Source organism: Heloderma suspectum, chromosome 5, assembly GCF_057233095.1.
Source record: "Heloderma suspectum isolate Gila_16-S chromosome 5, 16-S_ref, whole genome shotgun sequence".
In the NCBI taxonomy this organism is placed as follows: Eukaryota; Metazoa; Chordata; class Lepidosauria; order Squamata; family Helodermatidae; genus Heloderma; species Heloderma suspectum.
In genome coordinates, this window is record NC_139462.1 from 176,715,001 (window position 1) to 176,731,363 (window position 16,363).

At 46.5% G+C, this 16,363-nt stretch overlaps 1 protein-coding gene across 1 annotated transcript in view; it reads right to left on the minus strand.

Moving 5' to 3' along the window:
• The window catches only part of WIPF3 (WAS/WASL interacting protein family member 3), a 94,700-nt gene that overhangs the window by 49,177 nt on the left and 29,160 nt on the right, over nucleotides 1-16,363 (minus strand). Inside the window, exon 3 of the mRNA XM_084859819.1 lies at nucleotides 5,540-5,606. Within this exon, the coding sequence (XP_084715945.1) occupies nucleotides 5,540-5,606 (67 nt within the window). The remainder of the gene's footprint in view (nucleotides 1-5,539; nucleotides 5,607-16,363) is intronic.

Genomic DNA, 16,363 nt, shown 5'->3' on the forward strand with positions numbered 1-16,363 from the left:
TTATCCTACGAACAAACGTATTTAGAACTTGAAGGAACACTCCTGGCTTTCACTAAAATCAAATTTCATACATACCAATGTTATTGCTCATAGCCAAAGGCCATCATAAGCTATAAAACCACAGTTCAACACAAGCCAATCTTAGTACTAATTTAGGTTCTTTTGCAATTCTTCCGTTCAACCTAAAATGTCTAAAGCATGTTTTCAACCAAGAAATATTTCTGCGCAAAAAAGGAATGACAACATTTCAAAGGCTCACTTGTGTAAATATACATAGTGACGTTATAGAAGATCCATTAAAATATTTACCATATTGGTATCCCAGCTTCCTCCAAGGGGTTCAAGATGAAGTACATGGGATTAACCCATTTTATCCACACAACAGCCTGCAACGTTGGTGAGGCTGAATCAAAACAGTATGCACAGATTTCCCATTTCAGTCTTTCTTCTTAAATTGAGTTACTGAAGAATGCAAAAATCTTGGCAAGTGTATCATGGGAAAGTGTCTTATACTAAACCAGACCATGGATCCATCTAGTTCAGTAATCCACCCACTGATTGGCAGCGGCTCTCCAGGGTCTCCAGCAGAGGTCTTTCCCAGCCCTACCTGGAGATGACTGCAGTTGATCCTGGAACTTTCAGCATGTAAAGCATGTACTCTGTCAACCAGCCATGACCCTTTTAGAAAGCATCTAGAAATTCAGTAAATAGCTATGGCAAGGTAAGAGGACACCTACCCCATAAATCTCGAGATGGGTTCTCTAGTTCTCTGAAAAGACCCACTTTTCTTTTCTGAAAAGACCCCTAAACACGTCCGGAAGTAGCTCTGCCCATCTTGGCCATAGGTATAGCTTAGCTTCAGCATGGGCCTTCTTGCTTCCTGAAACAAGCAGGAAACATCCCAGAAGCAAAGGCCCACAGGATGGAGATGGGAGGAAACACCCCCTCCCCAGAGACAGAGAGGTGCGGGATGACAAGCCAGGGAAAGGTCATCTAAGGTAAAAACCTCCAGAGTTCCCAGATGGCCACACCCCCTTTTCCACAACCACTGATTGGCTGGTTGTTTCCTGACTTTTGTATGGGTTTTCCTGATTCTAACAGGTTGAAATGCCTAAGGCTGAGTTGCTGGCAGTAAGAGCTTTAAGCAACAATACACAGGTATTTTTGGTATTTGGCCCTGCCCCCTTTTGCTTCTGGCCCCACCCACCAGTGGAATGTGGCTTCTGAGAGTGTTTCTGAAATGGAATTCGGACCCTGGGGTTGAAAGACGTTCTGCACCCCTGCCAAAGAAGCAGAGCCAGCAACAATTAAATGCAAGAACGTATTTTACTCGCACACACAAAGTGAATATTTCAATGCTAATATTTATGAAGTCATGTACTTCATTGTATATATATTATGTTCAGTACTATAGTTTACTTGTGCAGAAGTAAACCTAACTCATGTACAGCTCCTGTACCCACTTACATGGGAGTAAGCCTCATTAAATTCAGTGGGAGTTACTCAGTGGGACTTACTTACTCATTGGGTAGACATATATAGGATTGCAACGTCAGCCTTTAAAAGTAGTATATTAAGGCTACAACCTTGAATTAATCAGAGATTTTTAATAGAAGCACTTATAAAAACTACAGATGGCAGGCACTATCTTAGAAGAGGCACTGCCCACTAAGAAAATGCTTGCACCACCAAACAATTTGTGCAGATTTAATAAATAAAAACTTGATTAATTGACAAAAAATGATTTAATTGGATGATACCCCCAATGATAATATATCAGCAGGACATGATTAAGTAATGAAATTAATATTCCTGTTCAAGGACAGACATAAAGCTCAATAAAAGATGTGTTTGCAATTGCCTCTACTGAATTAGGCTTGCTCGGATGGGGAAAAAAAACTCATAGCAAATCATTGTAAACATCGAAGTACATCAAATAGCAAACAGAACTCTAACATCCCCCGCTGCCCAAAGATGTTAATATTTTTTATTTCAGTGTTCAAGCCTATTAGTCTAGCCTTATTAGAACAAGTTTTGTACAGTGTTAGAAAACTGAATCTAGGTAAGAATAAATTGAGGATTTGATAAGATTCTTAATATGAAACACTTAATGAAAGTCATTAAATTTAGATAATGTTATAAACCGCTTTAGTAATAAAGTTACCCAAAGCAGTGCACACAATTAACAATTGTGTGTGGATACATTTTATGTTATGCTCTACCTTCCCCCCTCCCTCTCCTTTGGTTTCCTTTTTTCTTTGATGAAAAAAGAACACTCTCACTCTCTTTGTTGTTGTTGTTGTTATTTATTTGCAAATATAACAATTTAAAAAGAACACAGAAAGAAAAAGAAATGTGTGAAAGGGAGATCCATCAGTTCCAATCTGTGGTTTACACACATCCAGAACTATTATGGTTTCCTGGCACATGTCTAACACCAGATATCCCCAAATCTTTGAAGACATGGCGCTCCCTTTCTTACGCATACTTTTTTTTTTTTTTTTTACAGAAAACATTGATGTGCCTGCAACAAATACAATTGCCGCAAAGAAGTCTTTGAGCTACCCTTCTGCTTTTAGCCAGACACTGGATTATCTCGACATTTTGGCCACTCAGAAGAATGAGATTGTCCTCAGATGTGACCTTCACTCTGCCTTTTTTGCCTTCCGGACTGACCTTGAACAAACCCAGGTCAACCATATCCATTGCAAAAAAAAATCTCAAAATGACAGTTGGCTAGAGCATTGCAGTCTGAGGGGCTTTGTGAACAAGGCAAGGCAGAACCTCCAAGGTTCACCAGCCAGAACTTGTTGTAGAAGAGGGGGGGAGGGGAGGCTGGATGCAAAATGCTGTTAAAAGGAGTGGAGCCAATCATCTACTGTACCGCATGAGCCATAGGTTGGGATGACTGGCATATACAAAGCCTCATCCGAGTTACTATGGATCAGAGATTTTAACAGAGCTCTAAACCTGGTTGACAGAGGTGCCCAAAGACTTGATTAAAGGCAACTGTTTCACAGGTGAGGGATACTGAGACTGAGAGATAGCGATTGACACAAGGCCAGTCATGGCAGGGAATTCTTTTTTATTTTGGCTTGCTGTCTTTAAACAATCAGGAGTCAGAAATCCTTGCTGATTTACTGCAAATCACCCAGAGATCTACCAGTAGACCCTGATCTACTTTCTGCCCATCCCTGATTTAAGGCTGCTGCAGCTAGAATCAAACTGAGCTAGCCTGAAACAGGGGTTCTTACTAACAACACTCCGCCGGGGGGGGGGGGTCCCCTCCCCCTCCCATCTGTTTTCCATCCTCATTTTGGCTCTGAAATTATGCATTCCTCCCATTCAAGGGGTTGGATCCAGATTCACCCTGGCTTAGCTGTGCTGGCAGAAGTGCAGTTCCCCGCCTTATCCTTCCCCTGGCAACCCCACCAGCCCCCTGGAGATGCTACACAGAGAGTCAGGAGACCCTGCTGAACTGAATGAGCTGATGTGTGTTGGGGGGAGATCCCCCAAACTTGGGCAGAGGGACCTTCCACAAATGGAGCCCTTCCTCTTGAGGAAGGCAAATCCTGGAGGCAAGCCATTTTTGTTGTTATTATTATTTTCACAAATCCTGTCTTTAACAAATGGAGCCCTTCCTCTTGAGGAAGGCAAATCCTGGAGGCAAGCCATTTTTGTTATTATTATTATTTTCACAAATCCTATCTTTAACAAATGGAGCCCTTCCTCTTGAGGAAGGCAAATCCTGGAGGCAAGCCATTTTTGTTGTTATTATTATTTTCACAAATCCTGTCTTTAACAAATGGAGCCCTTCCTCTTGAGGAAGGCAAATCCTGGAGGCAAGCCATTTTTGTTGTTATTATTATTTTCACAAATCCTGTCTTTAACAAATGGAGCCCTTCCTCTTGAGGAAGGCAAATCCTGGAGGCAAGCCATTTTTGTTGTTATTATTATTTTCACAAATCCTGTCTTTAACAAATGGAGCCCTTCCTCTTGAGGAAGGCAAATCCTGGAGGCAAGCCATTTTTGTTGTTATTATTATTTTCACAAATCCTATCTTTAACAAATGGAGCCCTTCCTCTTGAGGAAGGCAAATCCTGGAGGCAAGCCATTTTTGTTGTTATTATTATTTTCACAAATCCTATCTTTAACAAATGGAGCCCTTCCTCTTGAGGAAGGCAAATCCTGGAGGCAAGCCATTTTTGTTGTTATTATTATTTTCACAAATCCTATCTTTAACAAATGGAGCCCTTCCTCTTGAGGAAGGCAAATCCTGGAGGCAAGCCATTTTTGTTATTATTATTATTTTCACAAATCCTATCTTTAACAAATGGAGCCCTTCCTCTTGAGGAAGGCAAATCCTGGAGGCAAGCCATTTTTGTTGTTATTATTATTTTCACAAATCCTGTCTTTAACAAATGGAGCCCTTCCTCTTGAGGAAGGCAAATCCTGGAGGCAAGCCATTTTTGTTGTTATTATTATTATTATTATTATTATTTTCACAGATCCTATCTTTAACAAAGGGCCCCTTTTCTAAACCTCGTTTCAGAGAAATGAGTCCAATGGATTTCAGTGGAACTTCTTTTCCAGACAGCAGAAGCAAGAGACGGGAAAAACGAAAGCGTTCCATAATTATAGCTACTATAAGCAGGTAATGATTAAAAGAGGCTGTCAAAGCAAGCACATATATACATAGATCCACCTCCAGAAGCAATATCCCTCAAACCACAAGGAAAACTCTCCAGCCTCCCCAGAGCTCGTGTGGTATTTTCATCCACAGATTCCATTTCAGGTATTTCACAAACAGAACCCCCGCGGCTCCTTTTCGGCCGCCTTTCATAAATTATACAGTCCCATGACCTATTTCAAGCCCTTGTAATGCACCCACTTTGACAACCTACCAAGCGTCCACTTGACTTTTCGGCGCTGTAAAGCTCCGGCCGCTTCTTCCACAGCAACCAGGCATCTCGAAAGGGGATCTGGTTACATGAGGTCTGTTTCCTCCTCGAGGTGCCCATCCGATTCTCAAACGTGGGAGCTTCTCGGGCGCGCTCCGAACCTGGCGCACGTTAAATCATCTCCTCTATTTCAGTCATTGGCGCCCTCCTGCGCATCTTCACTCGGAAGAAAGTCCCGCTTTGTTCGCTGGGGCCTTATGCCCCAGCTATGGGGCGGAATGGAAAGGTAATAAATAAATAACCCACTTACCTGAGAGTAAGCCCCACCGAACTCTGTGGGGCTTACTTCTGAGTAGACTTGTCTAGGATTGCGCTAATACAAGCCTGCCCCCTCCCCCACAGTAATAATAAATAACATCGTCCCTACTAGGATCGGGGCCAGATCTTACGAGAGAGAACCCGATCCCAGGCAGCGTTAGGAGCACCGAACGCTACCTAGGATCGGGCTGAGAGAAAGAAAGGAAAGGCGCGTGTGTTTGTGGGGAGAATCCCACTTCAGTAAAGTGCCCACCTGGATGCAAAGGACAGGACGCTCTCGCCTCCCCCCGACTCAAGACGGATACCCCCACCCAACTGACCTGGAATAAGAAAAGAAGCCGCCGCAGCCCTTCCGCGACCGGTATCCTCAGCCAACTGCGGAGACAGCTGATCGTACAAAGCACCCGAATAAGATTCCAGCGATCCGGAGGCGGCAGCGTGGGGAGGGGGCGGGGCCTCAGCTAGCGCCGCCCCCAAGCTCTAGTCCTGCTGCCTATCCAGCGGCGAACCTGCGGGCAGAAGGCCGGCGGCCTTGGAGAATGCCCGGCGGCGTCGGGGGGGCAAGGCAAGGCAAGGCAAGGCAAGGCAAGGCAAGGCAAGGCAAGGCCTTGGAGAATGCCCGGCGGCGTCGGGGGGGCAAGGCAAGGCAAGGCAAGGCAAGGCAAGGCAAGGCAAGGCAAGGCCTTGGAGAATGCCCGGCGGCGTCGGGGGGGCAAGGCAAGGCAAGGCAAGGCAAGGCAAGGCAAGGCAAGGCAAGGCCTTGGAGAATGCCCGGCGGCGTCGGGGGGGCAAGGCAAGGCAAGGCAAGGCAAGGCAAGGCAAGGCAAGGCAAGGCCTTGGAGAATGCCCGGCGGCGTCGGGGGGGCAAGGCAAGGCAAGGCAAGGCAAGGCAAGGCAAGGCAAGGCAAGGCCTTGGAGAATGCCCGGCGGCGTCGGGGGGGCAAGGCAAGGCAAGGCAAGGCAAGGCAAGGCAAGGCAAGGCAAGGCCTTGGAGAATGCCCGGCGGCGTCGGGGGGGCAAGGCAAGGCAAGGCAAGGCAAGGCAAGGCCTTGGAGAATGCCCGGCGGCGTCGGGGGGGCAAGGCAAGGCAAGGCAAGGCAAGGCAAGGCAAGGCAAGGCAAGGCCTTGGAGAATGCCCGGCGGCGTCGGGGGGGCAAGGCAAGGCAAGGCAAGGCAAGGCAAGGCAAGGCAAGGCAAGGCCTTGGAGAATGCCCGGCGGCGTCGGGGGGGCAAGGCAAGGCAAGGCAAGGCAAGGCAAGGCAAGGCAAGGCAAGGCCTTGGAGAATGCCCGGCGGCGTCGGGGGGGCAAGGCAAGGCAAGGCAAGGCAAGGCAAGGCAAGGCAAGGCCTTGGAGAATGCCCGGCGGCGTCGGGGGGGCAAGGCAAGGCAAGGCAAGGCAAGGCAAGGCAAGGCCTTGGAGAATGCCCGGCGGCGTCGGGGGGGCAAGGCAAGGCAAGGCAAGGCAAGGCAAGGCAAGGCCTTGGAGAATGCCCGGCGGCGTCGGGGGGGCAAGGCAAGGCAAGGCAAGGCAAGGCAAGGCAAGGCCTTGGAGAATGCCCGGCGGCGTCGGGGGGGCAAGGCAAGGCAAGGCAAGGCAAGGCAAGGCAAGGCCTTGGAGAATGCCCGGCGGCGTCGGGGGGGCAAGGCAAGGCAAGGCAAGGCAAGGCAAGGCAAGGCCTTGGAGAATGCCCGGCGGCGTCGGGGGGGCAAGGCAAGGCAAGGCAAGGCAAGGCAAGGCAAGGCAAGGCCTTGGAGAATGCCCGGCGGCGTCGGGGGGGCAAGGCAAGGCAAGGCAAGGCAAGGCAAGGCAAGGCAAGGCCTTGGAGAATGCCCGGCGGCGTCGGGGGGGCAAGGCAAGGCAAGGCAAGGCAAGGCAAGGCAAGGCCTTGGAGAATGCCCGGCGGCGTCGGGGGGGCAAGGCAAGGCAAGGCAAGGCAAGGCAAGGCAAGGCCTTGGAGAATGCCCGGCGGCGTCGGGGGGGCAAGGCAAGGCAAGGCAAGGCAAGGCAAGGCAAGGCCTTGGAGAATGCCCGGCGGCGTCGGGGGGGCAAGGCAAGGCAAGGCAAGGCAAGGCAAGGCAAGGCCTTGGAGAATGCCCGGCGGCGTCGGGGGGGCAAGGCAAGGCAAGGCAAGGCAAGGCAAGGCAAGGCAAGGCCTTGGAGAATGCCCGGCGGCGTCGGGGGGGCAAGGCAAGGCAAGGCAAGGCAAGGCAAGGCAAGGCAAGGCCTTGGAGAATGCCCGGCGGCGTCGGGGGGGCAAGGCAAGGCAAGGCAAGGCAAGGCAAGGCAACTAGATTACGCAGCAGGTGAGCATCCGAGTTCTGGATAGATCCTGCTAGGGCAATTTTCCCCAGCCTGGCGGCCTCCAGGTGTGTTGGACTACAGCTCCCAGCATCCCCCAGCGGGCTCGTCCAACATATGTGAAGGGCACCCGGTTGGGGAAGGCTGTGCTGGGGGTTAATCTTTTGTTGTTCTTGCTGCTGTTTCGTGCTAGAACCCTGTGTGGCTTCCCTGTGCGAACAAGAGAACATTCTCTGTGGCATGCACAGCGGTGGGGGCTGGTAGCTCCGATTTCAGCGGGGTGGTGCATACGCTCCAGGTTTCAGCAAGAACCAGTCAGAACTCTAAAGGTTCTCTAAAGCACCTTGGATAGCTCCTTTAGAATTCTGACTGGTTCTGACTGAAACCCAGAGCAGTTTCACCGACCCACTGAAAGCAGAGCCACCAGTTTCCACCGATGTGCAGGGCTTAGTGCCAGAACCAGAATTCATTTTCAAGAACCAAAGCAGGTTATTCCTGGAATGCCAACACAATTGAGGTTGCTGCTGAGCATGTGTAGAGTGTTCTCACGGTTGGCAGCCCATCTCCACATGTCTGGAACCAAAGGGGAAAGGTTTTCAGGCAGTCTTGAATTCTGACATCTCCTGATTTGGTGTAAGTCTGTGTAGGAAAGGAGTGATTCCCCCCCCCTTTTTTTTTGCTGTACCAATCCTTTGGCTTCCTTTCCTCTCCACAAATGCAGTTTTATGATGTTTCTTTCTTTCAAAGAAATAGTATAGATAAACCAAACAAAATGAAAACATTAATCCAAAGATCAGAAAATACAATATACATAACCAAAACTGAACATTGTTATTAAGTATGACAGAGCTCTGCAGAATTATCAGTTATACACAATTCATACAGAAATCAGAGCCTTCCAAAAAGAATTGTGGAAATGCTGCTGAGAAAAGTCTTGGGCAACGCTGTATTGAAAACAGATTGTTTTCGTTACAGCAAATACAAGTCTTGTGGCACCTTAAAGACTAACCAATTTTATTATGGCATAAACTTTCATGGAGTAGAGCCCACTTCATCAGATGCATGTAGCGTGATCCTCAGTTGTGTGGTATATATACCCATGGGTGTAAAGGGAAAACAATGTAAAGGTTAAATACAATGGAATGAAAAAATGTACCATCTGTGATAATTTAGAGCTTAAGGGCACAATTAGGCAGAAAAAAATCATATAACGCTCAGCATTCCCCAGCCAGCCATGCTAACTGGGGAATGCTGGGAGGTGTAGGATGCTTTTCTGTCTTAACATGCATAGGATTGCATCCTAAATGTATGCAAAATGACCCCTCACAGCAGCAGTAGTTGGTGATAACACAATCATCCTAGTATTACTGAATACATGAATACTTGTAACTGGACAAGAAACCATTGTCTTTATTCAGACCCAAATGAGTAGATCTGAACTTTTTGATCATTTGCAATTTGATGCTGGACTTTCCCTTTGAAGTTTCTTTGTTCCAGGATGGCCACCTTAAGATCAGTAATAGACTGATGTGGTAGGTTGAAATGTTCTCCTACTGGTTTCTGAATATTCTCCTTACTGTTATCCAATTTGAGTCCATTTGTTCCTTTGTGTAGAACAGGCTTGTTTGTAGAATGCAGAAGGGCGCTGTAGGAATATGATAGCATATGTCACAATGGAGGATGACTGAATGAACTGTCGATACTGAAGCCTCTGGGAAGCATTACATATATGCAGGTAAGGCTTTAGATAGGGACCATGTTTTCATATGATGATTTCTTATCCACTATATATGTAACTGGGGCTGCATGATGCAGATATATTCCCCAAACCATTCTTTCCCAACCTGGTGCCCTCCAGGTATGTTGGACTACAACTCTCATAATGCATAGCCAGCAGGGCCATTGGCCATGTGCAGCTATTTTGTTTTTCCTTCTATAATGATTTGCTGTGGCCAGAAAAATTGGTGGAAGAAGTGGTGGGAAAATGTGGGAGGATGACAAATGAAAGATGATAACACCAGTACACCCCTCTCCCTCCCATCATAAGAACATAAGAAGAGCCCTGCCAGATCAGATGTCCATCTAGTCCAGCATGCTGTAAACAGAGCAGCCAACCAGCTGCCCACAGGAAGCCCACAAGCAGGACATGAGTGCAACAGCACTCTCCTGCCCATCTTCCCAGCAACTGGTCTACATAGGCATACATACTGCCCCTGACACTGGAGGCAGCATAACGCCATCAGGACTAGTAGCCATTGATAGCCTTCTCCTCCATGAATTTGTCAAAGCCCCTTTTAAAGCCATCCACATTGTCGTTCAGTCGTGTCCGACTCTTCGTGACCCCATGGACCATAGCATGCCAGGCCTTCCATTCCTGCGCACTCTCCTGGAGCGTGCTCAAGCTCATATTCATTGCATCGGTGATGCTATCTAGCCATCTCATTCTCTGCCGTCCCCTTCTCCTTTTGCCTTCGGTCTTTCCCAGCATCAGGGTCTTTTCCAGAGAGTTTTCTCTTCGCATTAGGTGGCCAAAATATTTGAGCTTCAGCTTCAGTATCTGTCCTTCCAATGAGCACTCAGGGTTGATTTCCTTTAGGATTGACTGATTGGACCTCCTTGCAGTCCAGGGGACTCGTAAGAGTCTTCTCCAGCACCACAGTTCGAAAGCATCAATTCTTCAGCGCTCAGCCTTCCTTATAGTCCAGCTCTCACAGCCATACATTACTACTGGGAAAACCATAGCTTTGATTAGACGGACCTTTGTCGGCAAGGTGATGTCTCTGCTTCTTACTATGCTGTCTAGGTTTGCCACAGCTTTCCTCCCAAGGAGCAAGCGTCTTTTAATTTCATGGCTACAGTCACCGTCTGCGGTGATCTTGGAGCCCAAGAAAGTAAAATCTGTCACTGCTTCCATTTCTTCCCCTTCTATATGCCAGGAAGTGATGGGGCCAGATGCCATGATCTTTGTTTTTTTAATGTTGAGTTTCAAACCAGCTTTTGCACTCTCCTCTTTCACCCTCAACAAGAGGCTCTTGAGATCCTCTTCGCTTTCTGCCATTAGGGTGGTATCGTCTGCATATCGGAGGTAATTCTCCCAGCAATCTTAATTCCGACCTCTGATTCATCCAACCTGGCATTTCTCATGATGTACTCTGCATATAAGTTAAATAAGCAGGGCGACAATATGCAGCCTTGTCGTACTCCTTTGCCAATTTTGAACCACTCGGTTGTTCCATGTCTGGTTCTTAGTGTTGCTTCTTGACCCTCGTACAGGTTTCTCAGGAGACAGGTAAGGTGGTCTGGTACTCCCATCACTTTAAGAATTTGCCACAGTTTGTTGTGATCCACACAATCAAAGGCTTTAGCGTAGTCAATGAAGCAGAAATAGACGTTTTTCTGGAATTCTCTTGCTTTCTCCATGATGCAGCGAATGTTGGCGATTTGATCTCTAGTTCCTCTGCCTCTTCTAAACCCAGCTTGTACTTCCGGTAGTTCTCGGTTCACATACTGCTGAAGCCTAGCTTGTAGGATTTTGAGCATCACCTTGCTGGCATGTGAAATGAGTGCAATTGTGCGGTAGTTTGAACACTCTTTGGCGTTGCCCTTCTTTGGAATTGGAATGTAAACTGACCTTTTCCAGTCTTGCGGCCATTGCTGACTGTTCCAAATTTGTTGGCATATTGAATGCAGCACTTTAACAGCATCATCTTTTAGGATTTTAAATGGTTCAGCTGGAATACTGTCATCTCCGCTAGCTTTGTTGTTACTAATGCTTCCTAAGGCCCACTTGACTTCACTCTCGAGGATGTCTGGCTCAAGTTCAGTGACCGCACTATCATGGCTATCAAGGACATTAAGATCTTTCCTGTATAGTTCTTCTGTGTATTCTTTCCACCTCTTCTTAATCTCATCTGCTTCTGTGAGGTCCCTGCCTTCTTTGTCCTTTATCATGCCTGTCTTTGCACAAAACGTTCCCTTGAGATCTCCAATTTTCTTGAAGAGATCTCTAGTCTTTCCCATTCTGTTGTTTTCCTCGATTTCCTTGCATTGTTCATTTAAGAAGGCCTTCTTGTCTCTCCTTGCTATTCTCTGGAACTCTGCATTCAGCTGGATATATCTTCCCCTTTCTCCCTTGCTTTTTGCTTCCCTTCTTTCCTCAGCTACTTGTAAAGCCTCATCAGACAGCCACCTGGCTTTCTTGCATTTCTTTTTCTTTGGGATGGATTGAGTTGCTGCCTCCTGAACAATGTTACGGACCTCCGTCCATAGTTCCTCAGGCACTCTGTCTATCAGGTCTAATCCCTGAAATCTATTCCTCACCTCCACTGTATATTCATAAGGGATATGATTTAGGTCATACCTGAATGGTTTAGTGGTTTTCCCTACGTTCTTCAATTTCAGCCAAAATTTTGCAAGAAGCAGCTCATGATCTGAGCCACAGTCAGCTCCAGGTCTTGTTTTTACTGACTGTATCGAGCTTCTCCATCTTTGGCTGCAAAGGACATAATCAATCTGATTTCGATATTGACCATCTGGTGATGTCCATGTGTAGAGTCGTCTCTTGTGCTGTTGGAAAAGAGTGTTTGCTATGATCAGCGTGTTCTCTTGGCAAAACTCTATTAGCTTTTGTCCTGCTTCATTTTGTACACCAAGGCCATGCCTGCCTGTTATCCCGGTGATTTCTTGGCTTCCTACTTTAGCATTCCAGTCCCCTATGATGAAGAGGACATCTTTTTTTGGTGTTAGGTCTAGAAGGTGTTGCAGGTGTTCATAGAACCGATCAACCTCAGCTTCTTCGGCATCAGTGGTTGGGGCATAGACTTGAATTACTGTGATGTTGAATGGTTTGCCTTGGATTCGTACTGAGATCATTCTATCATTTTTAAGATTGTACCCCAGTACTGCTTTTCCCACCCTTTTGTTGACTATGAGTGCTACTCCATTTCTTCTAAGGGATTCTTGGCCACAATAGTAGATATGATGGTCACCTGAATTAAATTCTCCCATTCCTGTCCATTTTAGTTCGCTGATTCCCAAGATGTCGATGTTCAATCTTGCTATCTCATGTTTCACCACCTCCAGCTTACCTCGATTCATTGATCTGACATTCCAGGTTCCTAAACAATATTGTTCTTTACAGCATCGGATTTTCTTTTCACCACCAGACACATCCACAGCTGAGTGTCCTTTCGGCTTTGGCCCAGCCGCTTCACTCTTTCTGGCGCTACTTGGAAATACCCTCTGCTCTTCCCCAGTAGTATATTGGACACCTTCCGACCTGAGGAGCTCATCTTCCGGCATCATATCTTTTAGCCTTGTGATATGTACCATGGGGTTTTCTTGGCAAGAATACTGGAGTGGGTTGCCATTTCCTTCTCCAGTGGACCACATTTTGTCAGAACTCTCTGCCATGACCTGTCCGACTTGGGTGGCCCTGCATGGCATAGCTTATGGCTTCACTGAGTTACGCAAGCCCCTTCGCCACAACAAGGCAGTGATCCATGAAGGGGATCCACATTGGTGGTCATCCAATTCTGTGAACGAAGCAGGATGATTGCACAATAAAACCCTTGTCCAGAAACACCCATAAACTCTCAGGAAACCCATTTCAGATAGTTCCTTGGTCAGCTGCAGAATAAAACAATTACAAGTTGCAGGAAATAAAGGAAATGTCATCATGTTATGGAGGATATGGGGTGGCCAGATTTGCTTCCCAAAAACCTACCTTGCAGCCCTGTATACATTGCACAGATTCCTGTCTTTTATGAACCCAGTGTTCCAAATAGATGCCTCATTCGTTCTAGTAATCCACTCCCTTCTATCTTTCTCCATGAAGCTCAGTTCATGCCTAAACAAAACCTTTTTGCAGAAAAAAAATTGAATGTGAAATGTGTTGTTATCAAAACAGAGCTATTTGTTCAAACCAAGTTTAATCAGCTCTCCCTTGACCTTAGGTCACCAAATTTCTCACAAAACCTTGAGCTTGAAGGATACCATCTGGATCTGTTACAGTTAGATACAGGACATAGAATGTCAGTACTGGCAACAAAAATCCAAACGTACAATAACGAGCACCAGTGCAGTAAAAAGCAGGATACTGACTTTTTATGTAGTCCTGTTGATTTTCACTTTGAAGCTGTGGATGCTTCCCTACTGTGTCACTCACAGATAACTGGGGCAAATTTGATTGAATGAGGTGGATCTAGCACAAAATACTCATGCATTATTTAAGTAGAAATTCAGTATTTGTTGGAAGCATGGAGTAAAATCCAACCAAAGTCCTACTTAGAGCAGATCCATTGAAATAAATGTTATTTAAGTTAGTCATGACTACAATCCTGTTTATTTCAATGGGTCTACTCTAGGTAGAACTTAAATTGGATTTTACCCATGGTGTCTGAGTAAAGTCAAACTTAGGTCTTCATGCTGGCATGTCACTAATGGCTAGTTCTGCTTTTGCTGTATTACATACGGAGTTGCTCCATATGGTTAAACAATTAGGACATCTGGCTCAGTGTTGTCTACTCTGATTGGTAGCAGTTCACTGAGGTCTCGGGTAGAGGCCTTGCCCAGCTCTTCTGCCTGAGTTCCTTTTATTTGGAGATGCTGAAGATGGAACCTGGATGATCTTCTGCCTACAAGGCATCTTCTCTACCACTGAGCTGTGTGCCCCTCCGGTGTGTCCATCCGGTATGCACATTATGCACACATCACCTTGCCAGCAATGACACAGTTTAGTACAGGGGTGGGCAATGTGTGACCCTCCAGATGTGGCCGACAGCTGCCATCAGTCCTAGCCAGCATAGCCAATGGTGAGGGATGCTGGGAGTTGTCAGCCAAAACCTCTGGAGGGTCTGCTTTAGTACATAGCCCTAGAAAATATTAAAAGAAAAAAGAAATATCAGTAAGAAATAAGGCTAAGGGAGCCAGAACTTTTGTCTAACCAAAGTTTAAAGCAGCGGTGGGCAGACTTTAGGCTTATGGGATCCATCATGTTTTTCACTAGATAGAACCAAGTATAAGGTCTCCAAGCCAGGTGCAAAAGAGTGACTCAAGAAGACAGATACAAGTTGTTGTTGTTATTTTCATTTCTGTACCACCCAATACCCAGAGCTCTCTGGGTGGTTCACAACAACTCACAGAAAATAAGAGCAACGTTAGGCAACATTACATAATACATTGTGATAAAACATGTTCAAAATTTTACATTATTTTTTTTTTTAGACTAACTTAGGGTACAATCCTATGCAATGTTTAGACAGAGAAAAGGCCTACAACTCCCAGCATTCTCCAGCCAGCATGCATAGGATTGCACCCTCGAACAGCTTAAAACAATTTCAGTAAATAATTTCAATAACAGACCTGTTCAAGACAGCTGATTTAAGTGCCCCATCATATGCCATTAAATGCCTGGGAGTAGGGGGCATTCTTAACCTGGTGGCGAAAAGATGACAATGTTGCCTCTGAGCACATGCTCAGCCCAGGAATTTGTTTCCAATACCGGAACTGGAGCTCGCCCACAAATTTCACACACAAATCTACTCCTGGTTTTGTTCAAGAAAACAGCGGCCTAACTGATTTCAGCAGCTTAATTTTGGACTGGGGAGGGAAGGCTTTTTGTTGATTTTATTAAATGATTGGGAGTTGGAAACCCTTGCAGATCTACTGCAAATCACTCAGAGATCTGCCAGTAGATTCCACTCTATATGCTAGCCTAACTGAGAGAATAGCTTCCAGTCTATAAGGTAGCCAGGTCACACTGGTGCTTCATGGTGCAAGCACAGGCTGGGATCCAGAAAGCCTCATGTGTGCCTTTTTCCTCTTCCCTTCCCTTCCCCTTTTCCTTGTATGTCATGTCTTTTTAGATTGTAAGCCTGTGGGCAGGAACTGTCTTGTTTTACTTATTGCATATAAGCTGCTTCTGGAGTCTTTTTGGCTAAGGTGCAAGATAAAAATACTTAATAAATAAAGTGCTTCTGAACATGCACAGAGTCTCTTCCTGCTATAGCCCGTTGTGCCTCCTCAGATGTCGCTTTAGCGTCTCCCCTTCAAGAGTGTTTAAGGGAGCACAAAGAGCTGCAGTGGGACGGGTGGTCCTGGAAAGCCCTGATGTGCCTCTGAAATGGAGAGTGACGGTGAGATGTCTGGATCTAAACGCATGGAGAAATGCACTGCCGAGCCACCAGGGTCTGCAGCCCTTGAGCATGACAAGTCTGCTCAGCCCTCCGAAACTCAAGCCCAAAGGCAATGCAACCAACAGTAACCTCTTAGACGAGGGAAGGGAACCTGTGGCCCCCGAGATGGCATCAGACACCTCCCATAATCCCTGGCCTCTAAGCTGGCTGGCTGGGGCTGATGGGGGTTGGAATCCAACAACATCTAGAAAGCCACTGATTCCCCACCCCTGCCCTAGGCTATTCCTGAAGACTGTGGTATTTCTGAGCAGCAGGTCATGATGAACTTTGCAATGCAATGGGAACAGCGTGTGGTGTCACAAGCACTCTCCTTCTCTAACACAAGCAATGCATTTCTCAAGCCTCAGTCCTTTGCTGTTCAGGGCATAGCAGACAGGTTGCGTTTACATGATTGGGGGGTATTTCCGTCTTCTTTCTTGTCCTCCTAGATAATCATACAGCTGCCCTTGCTACTCAGAATGAGTTGCCAAATGCTTCTTTGAGCAGCCATTGTTGTTTAGGATATATGTACTCGATATTCCTTTTGAACAGCAGTAAGGTTGGGGGCTGGGCTCCTGTATTTTATTTTTGCTTGCTTTAATCCCATGCCCGATGGACCACAAATGATGTCGTAGAAGATCTTTATGGAACGAACACACACACACACACAC